The sequence below is a fragment of the Podarcis bocagei genome, assembly GCF_964188305.1.
Source record: "Podarcis bocagei genome assembly, chromosome: 2".
Taxonomy (NCBI): Eukaryota; Metazoa; Chordata; class Lepidosauria; order Squamata; family Lacertidae; genus Podarcis; species Podarcis bocagei.
In genome coordinates, this window is record NC_138126.1 from 117,358,620 (window position 1) to 117,379,671 (window position 21,052).

Consider the following 21,052-nt stretch of genomic DNA (forward strand, 5'->3'; position numbering starts at 1 on the left):
TCTCGCCCCTCCCGCGCGCAAGACCAGCCGCGGCGCGTCGACATAGAGCTGGGAAAAAGGCGAGAGTCGCGAGTCCGGTGTTCCGTGGCGGGAAACGCCCGTGTCCGTTTGGCGCGCTGAGGAAGGCAGACGAGTGGAGATGGCGGCGGCCGGGCGGCACCCACCCAATACATTGAGGAAAGGTAGGGTTCCCCTCAGAAGTTTGCAGGGAACGGTAGGTTTGGCTACAATTCCCAGCACCCTTGACAAACGGCTGTTTCCAGTGTTATTTTTGGGGGTGGGGTGGCCTTTGGAGTTGGATGTACCTGGCACAAAAAGAGCCTCGAAGTTAGCAGAAAAAACAAAAAAACCTCTTTGAAGCGCTTCTTGTGTGTGAAAGCAGTTTCAGGGGTTTGAACCGCGTATGCCAATGCGACTGGTGGGTGAAGGCCGTGGCAGCCCTGCAGTGTAGTCCCCTCTGCCCTTAGTTGGGTATAGCATCGTCGTCCAAAACTTGCATGCAAGAGGATTCCGCTCAGGTAATCCGCTTTGGAATTAAAGAACCTTTTAATGAGGGTGAAAGAGGAGAGCGCAAAATATGGTCTGAAGCTCAACATCAAAAAAACGAAGATCATGGCCACTGGGTCCATCACCTCCTGGCAAATAGAAGGGGAAGAAATGGAGGCACTGAGAGATTTTACTTTCTTGGGCTCCATGATCACTGCAGATGGTGACAGCAGCCACGAAATTAAAAGACGCCTGCTTCTTGGGAGAAAAGCAGTGACAAACATAGACAGCGTCTTAAAAAGCAGAGACATCACCTTGCCAACAAAGGTCCGTATAGTTAAAGGTATGGTTTTCCCAGTAGTGATGTATGGAAGTGAGAGCTGGACCATAAAGAAGGCTGATCTCCGAAGAATTGATGCTTTTGAATTATGGTGCTGGAGGAGACTCTTGAGAGTCCCATGGACTGCAAGAAGAACAAACCGATCCATTCTGAAGGAAATCAGCCCTGAGTGCTCACTGGAAGGACAGAACCTGAAGCTGAGGCTCCAATACTTTGGCCCCCTCATGAGAAGAGAAGACTCCCTGGAAAAGACCCTGATGTTGGGAAAGATGGAGGGCACAAGGAGAAGGGGACGACAGAGGACGAGATGGTTGGATAGTGTTCTCAAAGCTACCAGCATGAGTTTGACCAAACTTTGGGAGGCAGTGGAAATCAGGAGTGCCTGGCATGCTCTGGTCCATGGGGTCACGAAGAGTCGGACACGACTAAACGACTAAACAACAACAAATCCGCTTTGGGCCACCGCCACCTGGGTTCCAGTTAATGCGCACGTGGAGGCATTTCAAATGGTGAAAAACCAAAAATTCATCCTGGGAAATGATAGCTAACGAATGGAAAATGATGTTTAAAACAATGTTTGTAAAAAAACCAACAACCCACAACTCTTATCCGTTAACTTTTCTGTCGAGGTCATGCTGACTATATACCCTGTTTCTCTGAAAATAAGACAGTGTCTTATATTAATTTTTGCCCCCAAAGGTCTTATTTTCAGGGGATGTCTTATTTTTCCATGAAGAAGAATACGGTACACATTTATTGTTGAACAAAAAAAATATATGGAAATTTATTACCTGTATACGGTACAATGCCTTACGGTAGCTTCGGGGGCCTTATATTCTGTGGTGGCCTTATTTATCGGGGAGGCCTTATATTACAGCGAGAGGCAAAACTGGAAGTAGGTCTTATTTTCAGGGGATGTCTTACTTTCGGGGAAACAGGGGAAGTAGGGCCAGGAGGAGCCTGGGTTTCATTTTCTCTTTCTAGCTTCCTTCTGGTGTGGACTCAGTGCCGGATTTATGTACAAGCTAAGCAAGCTATAGCTTAGTGCCCCACTCTCTTGGGGGCCCCAAAAAAATTTAAAGCAAAAAAGCCCCTGGATGTACGTTTCCAAAATATAAGATAAAAAACAAATAAAATAAAACCTACATACAGCAACAGTGTTTTGTGTTGTGTAGGCTCCTATTTGTTATGTGCACATGGCTTTAGATACCTATTAGGTCCATAAATTACCATATAGCATATATTCAACACAAAAAACAGTGACAATTTGTTGTTGACAAAGGATAGCTGGACATATAAAGGGCCTCATTACCTTCAGTAGCTTAGGACCTCATCAAACCTAAATCCGGTTCTGGGTGTGCTATATATAGTGTTAATGTTTAGACTTATTATAAATTATTGTAAGTTTAAATTAAGTCTGCTGCAACTGGATTTCTTAAGGACAGTGCCATTCCTGAATGTATTGGATTTGTGACCATTTGCCTTCAGTAGCAGTACAGCTCTGCTGGATGATATATTAATTGCATCTGGTCTATTTTTGGGGAATCCTGCAACATGTTTAAGTTTTTAATTTAAGTTTTAAAGTTTGTAATTAAGTTTAATTTTATATGTTGGAGTTCTGCTCTCAATCAATATTGAGTAGAATTCCATGACACTGATACTGTAATAAAACAGTCAGTTGCACTTTCCCCACACAAAACAAATGCATCTAATCGTAAAATCCTGTCTTTTCCTACTAGCAGGGCGGGCAATTAGCTGCTGCTTAAAAATAGGCTAAAACCTTGCATTTCTCCACTGTTTTTTAGGTTCCCCCTAAAAACGGTGTCCAAATGAACTCAGAAACTGAGTTCTGTACGCGAGTCTACATGTTAGTAGTCTAGTGCTCCTTTTCACCTGTTTTTAGTTTTCTAGATTCTCTCCCCCGCCCTTCTTGGGCAGTTAAAAGGATGTCTTGACGCCGCGGTGCATGTTGGGACGTGTAGTTTCTGTGTGGCTCTTCCTCCTTTGGGGAGCTGCCTGAACCGTGTCTAGAGACTTGCTATGCTTCTGCATCATGTGCCCTTAGACCATACCCTGGAAAGGGTTGCTGCAAGAAAAACTTTCGAGTACTTGGGAAAAAATATTATTAATGTAGATTTAACATATCTCTAATGGAAGCAGCAAACTCAGTTGCATATGGACACAGTGTAGCCCAAACATCTTATTAGGCCTATGTGAAGTTAAATTCTTTCAAAGCACTTTAGTAATAATAGTCAAAGCTAAATAGAAATAAAGTTATAAGAACCATTTAAGCAAAGAGAGGCTAAAAATACTTACTGCATCTTAGTACACGCCAAAGTCTGCCTCGTCTAAGCATCCATTCTGGCGAATGTCCGCGGCAAACCCAGAAGTACTGGAGCGGGTTACTTCCAGGTTTGCCGCTCGCACATGCGCAGAAGCGCTAAATTGCACGTCGCGCATGTGCAGAAATGCAAACTGCTCTGCGTGCGTGCACAGATGCAGCGCTTCGCCCTGCGTCCTTTTCGTCTAGTGGCTGGGGCTCTGGAACGGATCCCGGTTGCAAAATAAGGTACAATTGTAATTGCAAAACCAGCATATTGCAGAACACTATGGGAAGGAAGAAAGTTGATTTGGTTCCCAATTATAAATGACTGAAGTAGGAGATAACATACAATATACTCAGGCAAACTCATTGTTACCCTTGTTGTAAAAGCAAGGAGATCTAAGTGGCCAAGTCAAGAAGCTTCCGCACTCATCTTTTGAAAGTATCTAAAGGTGCTTAAATTGTCTTGTCCTAGAGCAGGGGTCAGCAAGGTTTACCTCGCCTGTGCCGGTTCACTCCCGCAGAGATTGCTCCCTGGGCTGGATCGCATCTGTGCAGATGCGATTTCCGGCACCGAGGAAGCAAGTCCCCGCTCCATGTTGCACCTGTTTAGCGCAGCGCACGGGGACTCACCAAGCAGGCAGCTCATGGGCCGCAGGTTGCCAGCCCCTGTCCTAGTTTCGAAACAAGTTACTGTTGGCAAAATCCTCTCCTCTGCTCAAGGAATAAAGGTAAAGGAGCCCTGTGTTCTATTGCACCTTAGGTCCTGCATTTCTGTTTTATTATGAATTAGCATCTGGATCATTTTAAATACAGTGGTACCTCGGGTTACATACGCTTCAGGTTACATACGCTTCAGGTTACAGACTCCGCTAACCCAGAAATAATACCTCGGGTTAAGAACTTTGCTTCAGGATGAGAACAGAAATTGTGCTCCAGCAGCATGGCAGCAGTGGGAGGCCCCATTAGCTAAAGTGGTGCTTCAGGTTAAGAACAGTTTCAGGTTAAGAACGGACCTCCGGAACGAATTAAGTACTTAACCCGAGGTACCACTGTAGAAAGGTAGGACGAAATATTATAAAGATATTCTCTTTGACAGTGCTATTTTTCTCTTATAATGGCAACAGTGCCCACCTGAGAGGTGCCGTAACTGAGTTCCTGCGAGTTCTGGTTGAGAAAAAGCCTTGCTCTTTGGAGTCTTGGCCTCTGAATCCAGGTCCCTCTGTGCAGGCAGTACCAGTGCATGGAGGATGCAATAATAATAAAACCCCACCTATCTGACTAGGTTGCACCAGCCACTCTGGGCGGCTTCCAACATATATAAAAACATACTAAAACATCACACATTAAAAGGATAAACTCCCAAAACACTCAGTGGCTAACTTAAAAAGCAAAATTATCAGACCACAACAAAAATCATACACTTTCCTGCTAAACTATTCTAGGAAAGCAGTTGCCCACAACTTTTTTTTCCAGTTTAGGTGAGACCTTCAAACCTCCCCCCCCACCGCCGCCGCCAAATAAGGATTTGAGCTGATTTGCTCTTGCAGGAGTGAAGAACCTTGTTATGATGGAGAGGTGCAATAGTTAAAACTCTGCTGGCCTGGGCTGCCAGCTCTAGAGCTGCTATTTATAGTTACCCTAAAATGTTGCTGACCTTGCCAGCACAGGGCTACTTGATATGTCTCAAGATCTGTAGGTGGCCCAGAGGAAAGGCTGCTCTGGCAGCTGACCAAGTGTAGCCCTTGGGTGGGTTAAGAAAGGACTTAGGGGTGGAGAGAAGACTTCTGCATACCTTGTCTCAGCCCCCCAAATGTGGTGCCCCTGTTTAGCCTGAGCCCATGTATGTTTAAAAGGGTAAAGGACCCCTGACAGTTAAGTCCAGTCGTGAACGACTCTGGGGTTGCGGCGCTCATCTTGCTTTACTGGCTGAGGGAGCCGACGTTTGTCCGCAAACAGTTTTTCCGGGTCATGTGGCCAGCATGACTGAGCCGCTTCTGCGAAACCAGAGCAGCGCACGGAAATGCCGTTTACCTTCCCGCCAGAGTGGTACCTATTTATCTACAGTGGTACCTCAGGTTACATACACTTCAGGTTACAGACTTTGCTAACCCAGAAATAGTACCTCGGGTTAAGAACTTTGCTTCAGGATGAGAACAGAAATCATGCTGCGGTGGCAGCTGGAGGCCCCATTAGCTAAAGTGGTGCTTCAGGTTAAGAACAGTTTCAGGTTAAGAACGGACCTCTGGAACGAATTAAGTACTTAACCTGAGGTACCACTGTACTTGCACTTTGACGTGCTTTTGAACTCCTAGGTTGGCAGGAGCTGGGACAGAGCAACGGGAGCTCACCCCATTGCGGGGATTCGAACCACCGACCTTCTGATCGGCAAGCCCTAGGCTCAGTGGTTTAGACCACAATGTCACCCATGTCCCTTCATGTATGTTTACATGGAAGCAAATCCCATAGTCTTCAGTAGACTTTACTCTCAGGTAAACATGTGTAGAACTGTATCGTTGGGAGTACTTAACTAAAGCTTGCAAACCTGCCAATTGCACTAGTAATTAGGAGCTGGTGCTTTGTGATCTTGTGTACCAACTCCCCAGTCACACCCCAGAGGACAGGATCACACTTCAAAACGACCTTGACAGATTAGAGAACTGGGCCAAAACAAACAAGATGAACTTTAACAGGGAGAAATGTAAAGTATTGCACTTGGGCAAAAAAAATGAGAGGCACAAATACAAGATGGGGGACACCTGGCTTGAGAGCAGTACATGTGAAAAGGATCTAGGAGTCTTGGTTGACCACAAACTTGACATGAGCCAACAGTGTGACGCGGCAGCTAAAAAAGCCAATGCAATTCTGGGCTGCATCAGTAGGAGTATAGCATCTAGATCAAGGGAAGTAATAGTGCCACTGTATTCTGCTCTGGTCAGACCTCACCTGGAGTACTGTGTCCAGTTCTGGGCACCACAGTTCAAGAAGGACACTGACAAACTGGAACGTGTCCAGAGGAGGGCAACCAAAATGGTCAAAGGCCTGGAAACGATGCCTTATGAGGAACGGCTAAGGGAGCTGGGCATGTTTAGCCTGGAGAAGAGGAGGTTAAGGGGTGATATGATAGCCATGTTCAAATATATAAAAGGCTGCCATATAGAGGAGGGAGAAAGGTTCTCTGCTGCTCCAGAGAAGCGGACACGGAGCAATGGATGCAAACTACAAGAAAGAAGATTCCACCTAAACATTAGGAAGAACTTCCTGACAGTAAGAGCTGTTCGACAGTGGAATTTGCTGCCAAGGAGTGTGGTGGAGTCTCCTCTTTTGGAGGTCTTTAAGCAGAGGCTTGACAACCATATGTCAGGAGTGCTCTGATGGTGTTTCCTGCTTGGCAGGGGGTTGGACTCGATGGCCCTTGTGGTCTATTCCAACTCTATGATTCTGTGATTCTAACAACCACTGTTATCAAGGAGAAACTACCCTGGGATTTTAAAGGGGATTTCACGTTGGCAGTCTGGAATTTCTAAGTGTGCTCAGAGTAGTTCTCTCTTTACCACTTGTGGTGAGGGGCTCCCAGACATCATCTTTTTTATGGTGCATGCATTTTGATTTGCCATGACAGTATTGGATTGGTTCTATGGGATTATATATAACAGTGCAAATGTTTCAGGGCTGGCCTGCTGCATCCTTTCTAATCAGGGCATTTCCTGTAGCTTCCTGTTGAAATCCTATAACTTTGCATACCACAATTTTTCCTCTATATTTTTTGGAGGAGGGATGCTGTTGTTGTGCTGTAGTGAGCTAAGAGTGGAGAGGCATTGCAGAACCACTGATAAAGCAGAATGATGTGTGGATGATCAATAATAATAATAATAATAATAATAATAATAATAATAATAATAATAATAATAATAATAATTTTATTATCTATACCCCACCCATCTGGCTGGGTAATGCGCAGCATGTTGCAATTAATAGTAAGTGGCAGAGTATGCCCACAATTAAAAAATAATAATAGCCTGGAGGTGTCTGTCTAATCTTAGTTTCTGATTGTACCTTTGTGTCTCTCCCAGCATGGCTTTCAGTTTTTTAAATTTATTTTCCACCATGGAAATAGTGAAGGAGTCTAGCAGGAGCCAAATTTTATCTTCTTGGCTTTGTCTTCTACGTCGGTGTTCACGCTTGCCAAATAAGTGTCATGTTGTAGCTGAGTTCATTGCCGGCATGGCGAGTTGTGTCGTTATTATGTGAGACAACACATGGTGAAAGTTGTCTGCTCCTCAGAGGAGAATAGGGTATTCTCAGTAGTTCCAAGTAGCACCAGACTTAGGATGATGCAGGCGGTTCCCCCCCACATTAAGCCAAGCCGAAGGGGCACAAAAGAATAACAACTGGATAGCTCAGTTGGTTAGAGCATGGTGCTGATCATACCAAGGCCGTAGGTTTGATCCCTGTAAGGGACAGTTGAATATTTCTGCATTGCCAAGGGTTGGACTAGATGATTGACAGAGTACCTTCCAACTCTACAATTCTATGATTCTGTTGAGAGGATCCATAATAATGCAACTGTACCAAAATGATTTTTTTGTGAAAATAATATTGGTAGGGCAGGCACCAGATTTCATCCTCACTCAGAGCACCATATTACCAAAGTCCACCCCTGTGCCAAGCCTCTGTACCAGCAAACCCCAGTAAATATTATACCTTCACTTACACTGGGCCTGTCCCTTCTTAAAACTGAGAACAGCCCTTAACAGGCTGCTGTGCTGGCAGAACATAACTCCAAATGGCAAAGGGGAGACCTTTTTATAGCAACTGCAAAGGGCAGGGAGAGTGCCATGTAGACCTAGGAGACTTTCAAAGAGCAGCTCACCCAGTTTCAAGCTATACACAGTTTCTACCAAGTGAATGCGAGTTCTCTGCCATATCGGGATTACTTTCTTCTACTTGATAGTACAACTGGGAACCACTAAAGGTTAGGGGTAACCAGATGCAAAAGAGAGACAGGACACCTGTACCTTTATGGGAGGAACAATACACTCCCGTGATTTTAATGCTGTGAGCTCCTCCATTGTATGCTCGGGTTGCATATATGCATAAATAAGCCATATATCATAAAGACACTACGGTCTCCGTGGTCCCTCATTCCAAGGAAGCTGAACCCTGGAATCTTGCACTACTTGGAGGTTGGGGTGGTGTGAAGTTTGCCTGTTTCTTACACTCTAAATTTAAGTAATATTCTGCTAACATTGCCAAGTTACACAGGAGATGCTGGAAGTTTGAACGCTGCAAAGCAAGTAGCACATTAGTGGTATTGGTTTGTAGGTACTGTTAGCTGAGCCAAAGCCATCCAGGGCCTTATGTCGGTCTGGAAAATGTTCAGCATCCAGACAGAGTTGCTGATTCTCCTAAATGGCCCCTTTCAATCTAGGAACAGCCAGGTGTACTTCCATGGAGCACATGGGGTCTACTTGTGAGTTGGCCTTAGAGCAGAGCTTTCCAAATGGTGTGTTGCGACACGTTAGTGTTGGGAGCAGTGTGTAGGTGTGTCACACGAATGCTCCCTGGTCTCCTCCCGGGGCTGGAATTTAAAGATGTGTGATGTATGTCTCCTTGATAGTGTGTTAGGCAGATGGCAGAAAGAGCTGCATCCTGAGTTAAAATGCATTGATTGTGGAATCGAGAGAGCAGAGGTGATGAGCCACCAAATGGCTGGAACTTCTTTTTGAAGAGGAAGGGAAGCTGATATATGAGAAGATGGATAATGCTTCCTGGAGAAGGGTGCAGGTATTGATATTTGCGGATCCCTCCCATCTCCCCCAGTAGAGAATAAACCATGGGTAGGCAAACGAATGCCCGGGGGCCGGATCCGGCCCAATCGCCTTCTCAATCTGGCCTGCAGACAGTCCAGGAATCAGTGTGTTTTTACATGAGTAGAATGTGCCCTTTTATTTAAAATACATCTCTGGGTTATTTGTGGGGCATAGGAATTCGTTCATCCCCCCCCCCCCAAATATAGTCCGGCTCCCCACAAGGTCTGAGGGACAGTGGACCGGCCCCCTGCTGAAAAAGTTTGCTGACCCCTGAACTAAAAGGCCCAGAGCCAGTGTCACCTTTGATTTGGGGAGTGGGAAATAGGGCCCTCTCCCATCCTTCCAATTTATTTATCTTTAATTTAATTTTTTGGGGGCTGTCTGAATAGAAAGGTCACAGGGTGTCCAGTGATTCTGAGCATCTAATAAAAGGCACAGCGACTCCTGCCACTTCAGCAGATTAAGTTGCTGGAGGGTGGGGTTGGGGGTTGGGAAGGGCTGGAAAGGTCACTCCAAAAGGAGGAAGGCAACTCAGCTGCAGCACTGGGAAAGCGAGTGCCTTGTGAAATGAGCAGAGTTTGCTTCACCCCATCCATCTTCAGCCCCCTAAAACTGAAGAATTATTCTGGCCAAGATGCCAAAGCCACCCCAAAACCACATACCCAGAATATTCCTAACATGCTGCTTCTGTTCTCATAATCATCCGTACCTTTGTCCTGGCTCAGTCAGTAGATTACAGCATTGCAGGGGTTGGACGATCGGTGTGGTCCCTTCCAACTTTAGAGTTCTATGTTTCTATGAAATCCCCCCTTGCCCCTTCCATTGCGTGCTGTGAAGTTCAGCCAGGTCTTTGAAGAATGATAAACAACTAATCTGTATTATTTCTTGTTTCTCACTTTAATATTTGTTTTTCAAAAAGACAAATATTCACATTCAGGTCTACAGTTCCCATTCCCATGGATACCAGGGATGCTGAGGTCAAGCCTTGTCTGGGGAGAGAACCCTAGCAGCTATTTTTAAATCATGCCTGGGGTTCCTTGCGTTCCAGGCATGGAGTAAAAAATAATAATACAGGCAACCCCCCCCCCCCATTTACACAGGGATTATGTTCCGAGGCACCGTTCATTTAAGTGAAATTGCGTATATTTGAAGAAGCCTGCAGACACCCTGTTCGTCCCCTTTTCGTGATTGTTTTCAGGTAACTTCTGGGTTTGAAGCGATGCATGTATGCACAGCCACACACATATTGAATTATTGAATGTGCATAAATGGTGGTTTACCTGTAATCGGAATTTGCTTCCTGTCCCTTCTCCCAATTACTGACTTTCAACAAGCCCTTAAGGCAGGCAAAACCAGCAGGGTTCAAGCCTGAACCCAGAGAAGTCAAAATCAAGTTGGAGAAATGTGACAGAGAAGAGGCAGAAGAAATTATTTCTCTCTCTGCTCAAGAGAAAAGAGAAAAGCCAAAGCTTTGCCCGCTGTGTGTGCCGAGAAGTGGGATGCTCTGGAATCTAAGAAGAGCAAAACAAGAGACTGACTCAACATAGGCAACTTTTGTCCATTTTAGGTGAGATTGGTAAATGGCAGAAACTCCCTGGCAAAAGAGTTGATCCAGTACCTCCATGGTGATTAAGAGCTGTTTGACAGTGGGACGGACCACCTCAAAAGGTAGTGGACTCTCCTTCACTGGAGGTTTTTAAACAGAGGTTGGACGGCCATCTGTCTGGGATTATTTAGCTGTGTTTCCTGCATTGCTGGGGTTTGGACTAGACGACTCTTGGTGTCCCTTCCAACTCCACTATTCTATGATTCTTTGATAAGTCCTCCCTTGTTTGCCCCATGCTCTGTGTTGGGTCCCTCTTCTCGTGTTGGGATGGCAGTGGGGAAACAGGAAGTCCTCCCAAACCCCTTTCTTTGTAGGAGCGAGACTGGAAGCCCATCAAAAGTGCTGAGGATGGTTTTGCAGGCACTTGATGAAGTCGGAGACAGGTTTGCCAGTATAGCAGATCTCGTAGACAGCAGTGAAAAGTGGGAATCTGCAGTGGGGAGAAAAGACAGTAAATGAGATTTAACTCCCACACAGGTAGCAAAGCTTGCTAAGAAAAGGAAAACTTGCAAAAGGGCGAGTTTGAGAAACCTGCTGTGATACTAGGAAGAGCATTGGAGGGACCAGCAATTTGCCTGTAAATAAAATATGGAATTTCATGAGGCCTTAGGGGTGTGTTGTTGCCCTGTACTTCTGGAAGTGCAAATAAATAGGGTGGTGAGCTTCAGGCTGCAGTCCTTCACACACTTAACTGAAAGCAAGCCCCTCTGAACTCAGTGGGACTTACTTCTGAGTAGAGTTTTATTTGTATACAGCCAGTTTTAATTGATGAGGGTTTAAGGGCCACTGCAAGAAACAAAAGAGACGAAAATTAAAGCTGGCACTTCCAGCCACAAGTGGTTGCTTTTGTTTATTAAATAGTCAGTTAATTCACATTTTCTTTATTATCTTGAAATAGACCTCCCACACTTAGATTTTGGTAACATGCAAATTTATTGAATTGGTGGATTGAGTAATCAGTTCATCAACCAATCCAAGAATTTGCATACAGCCCTAGAAACAAGCCCATCGCTCATTGTTACACCAATCCAATGGGTGCCAGTGCAGCATACATATTGATGGCAAGCAAAACAGGAAAAAAGGTCACACGGGACTCACTTGTCGACCAGATTCTTGCTCTTGAGGATGTGGTTCAGCTCTGCTGATGTCTGAGGGCCCTGCAGCTTCTGCCCATTGAGCATCTCCTTCTCTAGTTGCTCGATAGACTGCAAGATGCAAGACAGATCTCCAAGTATGAGTGGCTGCATGGCACAGCCTTCCTCCCCAAGTTGGGTGAATCCTAGAAGGTTGATCCAGAGAAGGACATCCTTCTCTGCGCTTCTCCTTGGACATATGCCACACAGAGTTAAAGAGATTCAGATGCTGGACTCTCTGCCCTGGGGAACCTGCAAACCAGGGATGGGAAAACTATGGTCCTCAAGATGTTACTTGACTCCTATCAGCTCCAGGTATCATGGCTGGTGGTCAGGGATGATGGACGTTGTAGTCCAACCAACAGCTGGAGGGCCACAGGTTTCTCATCTCTCTAAACCAGTTCAGCAAGGTGTGTGCATATCTGTAGCAGGGATCTAACAGACTTTTTGGCATCTTTACCAACTACACATACCATGACTCCTTGGGAGTAGTCACAGGTAAAAGGTAAAGGACCCCTGGACAGTTAAGTCCAGTCAGAGGTGACTGGGGTTGCTGTGCTCATCTCACTTTCAGACCGAGGGAGCGGGTGTTTGACCACAGACAGCTTTCCGGGTCATGTGGCCAGCATGACTAAATCGCTTCTGGCGTAATGGAACACCGTGACGGACGCCAGAGTGCACAGAAACACCATTTACCTTCCTGCCACAGTGACACCTATTTATCTACTTGCACTGGTGTGCTTTTGAAATGCTAGGTTGGCAGGAGCTGGGACAGAGCAACGGGAGCTCGCCCCGTCGCGTGGATTCGAACCACCAACCTTCTGGTCGGCAAGCCCAAGAGGCTCAGTGGTTTAGACCACGGCGCCACCCGCCCCTGGGAGAAGCCATGGCAGCGGCTGAAGTACAAAGCCAGTTTAAATGTTCTAAGAATGTGTAAGATATCCCTGCTGGAGATGAAAACATCATATTTATTTATTATTTCCTGAAATTTATATATTGCTTGATTGTTGTTGTTCTTTAAAAAACAACTCTGATACTGGCCAGGCCAGTATGCCTAGCTGTAGAGAGGTGACAGTATCGAACAAGGCCAGCCTAAACCAAACCTCTCCTCTACACACAATATGCAAGTAGCTTCCTGGCATCCACAGCAAGGAATCCTGCAGCTTGCCTCTTAGATGTTGCTTTACTATGTTCCTAAAATACAGTGGTGCCTCGCAAGACGAAATTAATTCGTTCTGTGAGTTTTTTCGCATTGCGAATTTTTCGTCTTGCGAAGCACAGTTTCCCATAGGAATGCGGTTTTAAGAAAAAGGAAACAAACTTGCAAGACATTTTCGTCTTGCGAAGCAAGCCCATTGGGAAATTCGTCTTGCGAAGCAACTCAAAAAACCAAAAACTCTTTCGTCTTGCGAGGCATTCGTCTTGCGAGGTACCACTGTACTGTTGCCCCAGGAAAGCATTTGCACCATCAGGCCTGCCCTGGTGTCAAGCTTTGCTAGTCCACCTTTCCTTCCCTGCAGTCACCCCGCAGATCTCGATTGCTGCCGCTTCCCAAATTTTGTGAAATACCCGGTGTTGACATCAAAACAAGCATTGCAACAAAGATTGAAGTCAAATGTCCTTGGCAAGGGATGTGGATATTTTGTGCAAACCCAGCTGTTTTTTTCTCTCTCTCTCTTTAATGCCCAACTCGAATTTGAAGACAAGGATAGGAGTCTTCACTGCACTCTGGCTAGAATTACCCCCTGGAAGCCATTGGCTGGGAACTGTGCGGCTGTTGCTCTCATAGCAGCTGCCTGGAATCAAATAGCTCTTCGGTTACCAAAACCATTTCCCCATGTACCTTTCAATAGGATTGTTTCATTGTACATTTTAATGATGGATGTTTGTATTTTAATGTGTGTGTGATTGGTGTCTCATCATTGCAAACTGATTAGAAGACTATTTTGGCATTAAAGCAATAAATAAACCACCACCACCACCATCATCATCATCATAAGAGAGGTGATTGGTCACCTCTCTTTGCCAGGCTAGAACAGGCCACATTCCTTTGGCTTTGCTGAAGCTCTTCAGCCTCCCGCCTAACAGCTGACGTTTGGGAAAGTTGCACCTCACCTGAGCAAGCCCCCAAGCTGCTGCAACTCACACAAGCTAGAGAGGTGCTTGTGGGGAGCTCTTTAAGGTGCTTAGCTGAAGCACAGAAGGCTCCCCTCACCTCAACCTGAGCATCCCCTCAACCAGCTTCTGGATCACAAGGAGAAGAGATGCTCTTTGGGCTCTGGAGTGTGTCTTCTGAGGGAGGTGTGTTCTGGCACCTTTTTGTGTCGAAAAAAAGCAGATTGAATATAGAAAAACAATACTGGCCTCCCTTACAGAATTTTGAATTACCAATGTTTGAAGCACTCTATGCACTGCATAAAGCGGGATTTTAAAGGTTCTGCGAAATACTGTCTTACTGCACTACAGTAAGAGTTTTCCTTGAGAGATATTTGACAACCCTAAAGAGCCCTATGCAAATGCTTACTTACCTTGCCGGTCTTGGCAAAAGCCTCTGCCACTTTTCGGTTACGGCCCCCATAGCAGGTGGTGATGAGGTCGGCGACCCCACAGCTCTCCAGGAACGTGGCAGAACTGACGGAGCCCTTGCAGAAGATTTTGGCAAAGTCGATCATCTCCATCAGGCCCAGGCGGATTACCGCTGCCTTGGTGTTGTCTCCAAAGCCCAACCCGTCGCAGAAACCAGCCCCAACAGCCACAATGTTCTAAGGAAGAAGAACATAGGTTGATAACCAAAAAGGCTCTGGCTGGCACTAGGCTTGCAACTATTTAAGGCAGGGAGTCGACAGACCAACCTTTGGTGTTCTAAGCAGGGCTACAAATGATGGCTCCCATGAAAGGATGGCAGCAGAGATGGGTTCTATAGAAACCACCTCTCTCCAGCAAGCATATAATGTAAAGCGCATTTCATTGGAGAAGCTCCCATCAAGTCCCTCACCTGTTCCAGCTCCCTGGTGAGGCAGCATGGCTTCCCAAACAGTCATAACTTTGCATCTAGAGTTGTACAGACTCTGTGTGCACGTACGTATGTACTTGGGAGGTCAACAGAAGCTTTAGGCCAGGTGTGGGGAATCTGAGGCCCTCAAGATGTTGCTGGACTACAGATCCCATGATACCTGACAGTTGACCATGATGGCTGGGGCTTGCGGGAGTTGGGAACCCAACAACATCTGGAAGGCCACAGGTCTCCCATTCTTCTGTGCAATGCCATCGTGCCAACAGAGACCTCTATTGGCAGCAAGCCACACCCCATGCAGAAGTTGCCAAACCGCTGGTAGCCTGGTTATTCCCACACCTTGAGGGCACCACAGATTTCTACGGTGTCCGATTCTTGCACCACACTGATTCGGAAACACGGCGTCTGCATCAGCTCCTTCAGGATCTGTCCGTGCTCTAGGTTCTTGCAGCCTGCAAAGAGGTAAGACATGGGCATAAGTAGACACTGCCTTGCTCCTTGCCTCTCTGAAGCCCAAGGGAGGAATTGGACATCTCACTCTTCTGATGCTTCCATCAGTGGAAGCATTTCTGATTGCCAGAGGGAATGATGCCTCCACTCTCCCCACCTGCATGGCAACCAATGGATCCCTCATTTTTCCCTCCACCAGGGTTATCAAAATTAGAAGTATAATTATCAGGCTGAAGTATAAGGGGGGGTGCTCAAAAAGAAGGGTTCCATGCTTTATAATGCTGCAGTGGTTCAACAGAAGGGGCATTTGTAACCGTAATTAAATATGACAAATCTTGGAAACTCTGGCCGGGGAGGGGGCTGCACTGAAGGTGTCTGGAGGTGAATAGAGCTTGTTCCAGTTGCTCTCTGAAGAACCTGGAACTTATTAACAAATCAGATACTCTTCTTTCCTCTTCTCTGCAGGGAGAGACTGTAGCTCAGCAGAAGACCACATGTTTTGCATAGCATTCAGTCCTTGCCACCTCCAGTTAAAATTGCTCAGGTTAACAGGTGATCGCCGAAGAATTGATGCTTTTGAATTCTGGTGCTGGAGGAGACTCTTGAGAGTCCCATGGACTGCAAGAAGATCAAGCCTATCCATTCTGAAGGAAATCAGCCCTGAGTGCTCACTGGAAGGACAGATCCTGAAGCTGAGGCTCCAATAGTTTGGCCACCTCATGAGAAGAGAAGACTCCCTGGAAAAGACCCTGATGTTGGGAAAGATGGAGGGCACAAGGAGAAGGGGACGACAGAGGACAAGATGGTTGGATAGTGTTCTCGAAGCTACCAGCATTAGTTTGACTAAACTGCGGGAGGCAGTGGAAGACAGGAGTGCCTGGCGTGCTCTGGTCCATGGGGTCACGAAGAGTCGGACACAACTAAACAACTAAATATCAACAACAGGTGACAGGAAAGATCCATCTTTGCTCGAGACCCCTGGACAGCCCCTGCCAACGGGGAGTAGACAATACTGGGCTAGAGGGGCAAATACTCTATCCTGGAGCTTTGTATGTTCCTTTATGTAGTACAATAAAGCGCCCAAGACCAATTTTCCTGTTGATGTATCTCCACATCCTCTCTGCCTTTTAATGTCCTGTGGACTGTCCTTCTGAAAATTGGCTGCCCATGGAAGACAATCTTACTCGGCTATGAGTGATCGCCAAAGAGGAAGAAGAAGAATCCTCTTTGTGCTGCTCCCCCTACTGGATCCAACCAAGAGTAACAGGCAGTGGGCCATTACAGTTACCCCTAGCGATGGCCAAGAGCAGCTCTGCACTTTTACACGGTTGCACTTGCTAAGGTTCTTCCGTGTTTCCCTGCCGCTGTTGTGTGAAGCCAATACAACCAATGTGCTTCCTTCAACATCCACATTCATGTGTTGGATCCGCAGCTCAAGAAGGCTTAACCCCTTCAGGTGTTTCAAGGACACCCTTTGCTCTGGATATGTAGTTAACTTGATTAATTCCTTAAGTGATGTGATGTATTTTAACCTAATCTGTGTGCTATATTTAAGCAAATTGAATCAAAGCTCCTTACAACTTTTTAAAAAACCACCACCACCACCCTACAGTGTGGTGTAGTGGTTAAGAGCGGTAGTCACGTAATCTGGGGAACCGGGTTCGCGTCTCCGCTCCTCCACATGCAGCTGCTGGGTGACCTTGGGCCAGTCACACTTCTCTGAAGTCTCTCAGCCCCACTCACCTCACAGAGTGTTTGTTGTGGGGGAGGAAGGGAAAGGAGAATGTTAGCCGCTTTGAGACTCCTGAAGGGGAGTGAAAGGCGGGATATCAAATCCAAACTCTTCTTCTTCTTCTTCTTACAATGGGTGAACAATGTAAGTCAGCAAAAAACAGAACAATCTAGCGAATAAAACAATCTCACAGCTGGGAGGCTCATATAAAAAGACGTTTTCAGACCCTTCCAAAACCCCTGCAGTGTTGTTAAGATGACACAGATTTGACATACAGCAAGGGAGAGATGCCAGGGTTCTCCGTGTTCCCTTCCAAGTCCTTTCTACTTGCTGTGGGTCATACCTGGATCCCCATGGGCCACTGCAGGCGAGGGAGAAAGCTGAATGGCAGCAAGAGTAGAGAGCAATTCGGGCAGAGGAGACACACCGGTTTCCTCACATGCTGTAGTGGGTTTAATGTGATGTCCCTTGTGTCCAAGGTGAGATGTGGCAAAATCATACCATCTATGCCAGAGATTGGGAACTTGTGGCCCTCCAAATGTTGCTGAGCTCCCAACTCCCACCAGGCTCAGCTGTCATGGCCGATGGCCAGGGGGTGATGGGAGTTGTCATCTGCAGCGTCTGAAGTGCTCACACGTTCCCTATTCCTTGTCTATATTTGATAAACCAAAGCCTGTAATGTACTATTGTGGAGCTGCTCTTGGACACAAGCTTCAGTAGGCCCAAGACATCTAGTGGTGGCACTGGTAAGGTAAGGAGGGACAGAAGACCTTGACATGAGCAGCCCACTTGGAGAGATTCTCACCGCCCAGCTAGCCATAGGAATAAACTCAAACTCATTTACCAATGGTGGTCTCGCAGAACTTCTCGTCGGCCACCTCGTTGGCGATGTTGGCCCCCATAAGCACACTCATTTCGATGCCAAGCTGCTCGCGGATGATGTCCGATATCAGCTTCAGACCATCAGGTCCTTCATCCACACCCTGGGATTCAACAGAACATGACGTGGTCAGTGGGGTAGCTCTTTGCTGAGATCCCTCAAGTAGCCCGTAGTCCTTCTGAGAGCATCCTTATCCCCCAAAGAGCTGCAACAGCATACAGTAGATGTTGTGGCTAGCGGTGGCTGCTCCCAGACTTTGGAACACCCTTCCTAGAGAAAATGGACTGGCGCCCTCCTTGCTGTTGGACTTTCTTGTTCACAGGCTTTGGGGAACTGACTAGTTTTAAGGAAAAGGCTGGTAGAGCCAGTGTGGTGGTGTGGTTAAGAGCAGTGGACTCGTAATCTGGAGAACCGGGTTTGATTCCCCGCTCCTCCACATACAGCTGCTGGGTGACCTTGGGCCAGTCACACTTCTTTGAAGTCTCTCAGCCCCACTCACCTCACAGAGTGTTTGTTGTGGGGGTAGAAGGAAAAAGGAGATTGTTAGCCGCTTTGAGACTCCTTAGGGTAGTGATAAAGCGGAATATCAAATCCAAACTCTTGGTGCTGTGATGTTTTTATTGTAATTAAAATCATATATATTTTGTGTATATGTGTGTGTTTAAGGTAAAGGTAAAGGTACCCCTGCCCGTACGGGCCAGTCGTGTCCAACTCTGGGGTTGCGTGCTCATCTCGCTTAAGAGGCCGGAAGCCGGCGCCGTCCGATGACACTTCCGGGTCACGTGGCCAGCGTGATGAAGCTGCTCTGGCGAGCCAGCACCAGCGCAGCACACGGAAACGCCGTTTACCTTCCCGCTATAAAGCGGTACCTATTTATCTACTTGCACTTAGAGGTGCTTTTGAACTGCTAGGTGGGCAGGAGCTGGGACCGATAGACGGGAGCTCACCACGCCGCGGGGATTCGAACCGCCGACCATACGATCGGCAAGTCCTAGGCACTGAGGTTTTACCCACAGTGCCACCCGCGCCCCAATGTGTGTGCTTAATTGCTTTCTAACGATAGGTTTTTTCCCTATGTTTTTGGCTGTTTCTATTTTATCTATCCCCTTCATGGATCACTGCCTTGTCGTGGCGAAGGGGCTTGAATAACTCAGAGAAGCTATGAGCTATGCCGTGCAGGGCCACCCAAGACGGGCAGTTCATAGCCAAGAGTTTAGACTAAATGTGATCCACCTGGAGAACAAACTGGCAAACCACTCCAGTATTTTGTCAAGAAAACTATCTGGACATAAAAAAGGAGCAGGTTTGAGAAGTGAGAGTTTCCAAGTCATGCTTTGGTTCATGGGGTCACAGAGAGACAAACACAACTAAGACAACTAAACAATAAATTTTATCTATATAAGCTGCCTTGCGTCCCAGTCTGGGGAAAAGGCAGCATACAATATGCCTACAACTGCTACAGTAATTTTGGGTGTTGGGAGCAGCAAAATTGGCTCACGGGCTGCTGATCCTCCTTTCCATATGTGAGTATTAATAAGTCCTCAACCCAAGAACTTGGTATTTGCCTGAAGCTTTGAAGATACCACAAGAGTTAAAGAATACTTCCAGGAGCCTCAACAGGGAAGACTAAGCTTGCTGCAATGCTATAATCCATTATATTCTCTCTCAATAAATCACAGTCATTGATTAAGCATAGGGAATTGTGTCCCATGTGGGTGTTCCCTACTCTCCCACAGGCTTTTCTTGAGCCCGTTCTGTGTGTGTTTATCCTTCTCACACAACACATGCACCCAATTGCCTCTCAGCTCATCTAAGCAAACTCATGGAACCTGCCCCAGTTAGTTCCTAGGATGGTTGCATCTCCCGCCAGCCCACCTTGCAGCTGCTCGGAGCAGCCCAACCCTTAGTTCCAACTCACCTTGATGAGCGAGACCCCAATCGCGTCCTTCTTGATATGGCCTTTCAGTTGGTCACAGAGCTTCCCAATAAATTGATGCGGCACTACAAAGATAAGGATGTCTGCATCAGCTGAAGCCTTCACCACATCTGGCACTGCCACCTGCAGCAGTTGGGGGCGGGTTGGAGAAAACAAAGACATCAACAGCAAGTCTAGGCAGCTCAAGGGAGCAGGATCAGTGAGAGCAAGGAAGGGTGATGGTGGTGGAAGAAAGGTTTGCAGCTCTTATAAGACACACATGCTCAACAAACCCTAGGAAATTCTGCACTAGGGTAACCAAATGCCTTTGAAGAAAGCTGAATGTTTGCATAAATTACTTTCCCAAAAAACCCAGAGTCCTCTCTCTCTATATATATTAAAATTTTCTGTTTTACAATCTAAAATACTCATTTTACATCCTTAAGATATCAGTGACTTCTCTTTCCATGGTTCCATATCATAAATCCCTGCAGTTTACAAAAACTATACCATTAAGTATTCCATTATTGCCTCAACTTATTCACACTGTTGATTTTATCTTAATGCTGCCAGCGTTTTCAGTGGACACAATTATTTTCCATACATTCAACAAACGTTTTCCAATCTTCTCTAAATGTTCTTCTTGTTCTCTTCTTGTATATGTTAAGTCTGCAAGTTGTGCATATTCTGTCAACTTAAATTTCCAATCTTCTTTGGTTGAGAAACCAGAATCCTCAGGTTTCAGGAAATGTTATTTATGTATGCAACAACTGTGGCCCGTGTTAGCCCCAAAATGGAAAATGACCAACGTCCCAACCAAAGAAGATTGGCAACTGCTGGGGCTGGTGGGAGATGAAGTTCAGCAACATCTGGAGCACCTAAAGCTCCTCACACCTGATTTAAGCAGAGGTGTGTGTGTGTGTGTACACTAAAGGACCCCTGGATGGTTAAGTTCAGTCAAAGGCGACAAGTTGCAGCACTCATCTAGCTTTTCAAGCTGAGGGAGCCGGCGTTTGTCCACAGACAGCTTTCTGGGTCATGTGGCCAGCATGACTAAACTGCTTCTGGCACAACGGGACTCTGTGACAAAAGCCAGAGCGCACAGAAATGCCGTTTACCTTCCCTCCACAGAGGTACCTATTTATCTACTTGCACTGGTGTGCTTTCGAACTGCTAGGTTGGCAGGAGATGGGACAGAGCAACGGGAGCTCACCCCGTCGCGGGGATTCGAATTGCTGCCCTTCTGATCGGCAAGCCCAAGAGGCTCAGTGGTTTAGACCACAGCGCCACTAGCTAAGTATTGGAGAGGGAGGGGGCATGGGGAAGATATTATTAAAAAACAAAATAAAAGGCATTTGAAC

At 46.4% G+C, this 21,052-nt stretch overlaps 1 protein-coding gene and 1 long non-coding RNA gene across 3 annotated transcripts in view; one reads left to right on the forward strand and one right to left on the reverse strand.

Annotated features, from left to right (window-relative positions):
- Positions 1-16,254, forward strand: LOC308580254. Its single transcript, XR_014004754.1, has 2 exons — positions 1-182; positions 15,630-16,254. It is a non-coding gene; the product is annotated as an uncharacterized lncRNA (long non-coding RNA).
- GPD1 (glycerol-3-phosphate dehydrogenase 1) overlaps positions 9,841-21,052 on the reverse strand; it is a 19,572-nt gene continuing 8,360 nt past the window's right edge. For both annotated transcript variants that reach the window (XM_081181484.1, XM_081181483.1), the window contains 6 exons: positions 19,695-19,835; positions 17,741-17,879; positions 15,054-15,166; positions 14,230-14,463; positions 11,667-11,773; positions 9,841-10,998 (listed from right to left, as the gene is read on the reverse strand). In XM_081181484.1, the coding sequence (XP_081037610.1) occupies positions 10,902-10,998; positions 11,667-11,773; positions 14,230-14,463; positions 15,054-15,166; positions 17,741-17,879; positions 19,695-19,835 (831 nt within the window). In that variant the 3' untranslated portion in view covers positions 9,841-10,901. The remainder of the gene's footprint in view (positions 10,999-11,666; positions 11,774-14,229; positions 14,464-15,053; positions 15,167-17,740; positions 17,880-19,694; positions 19,836-21,052) is intronic.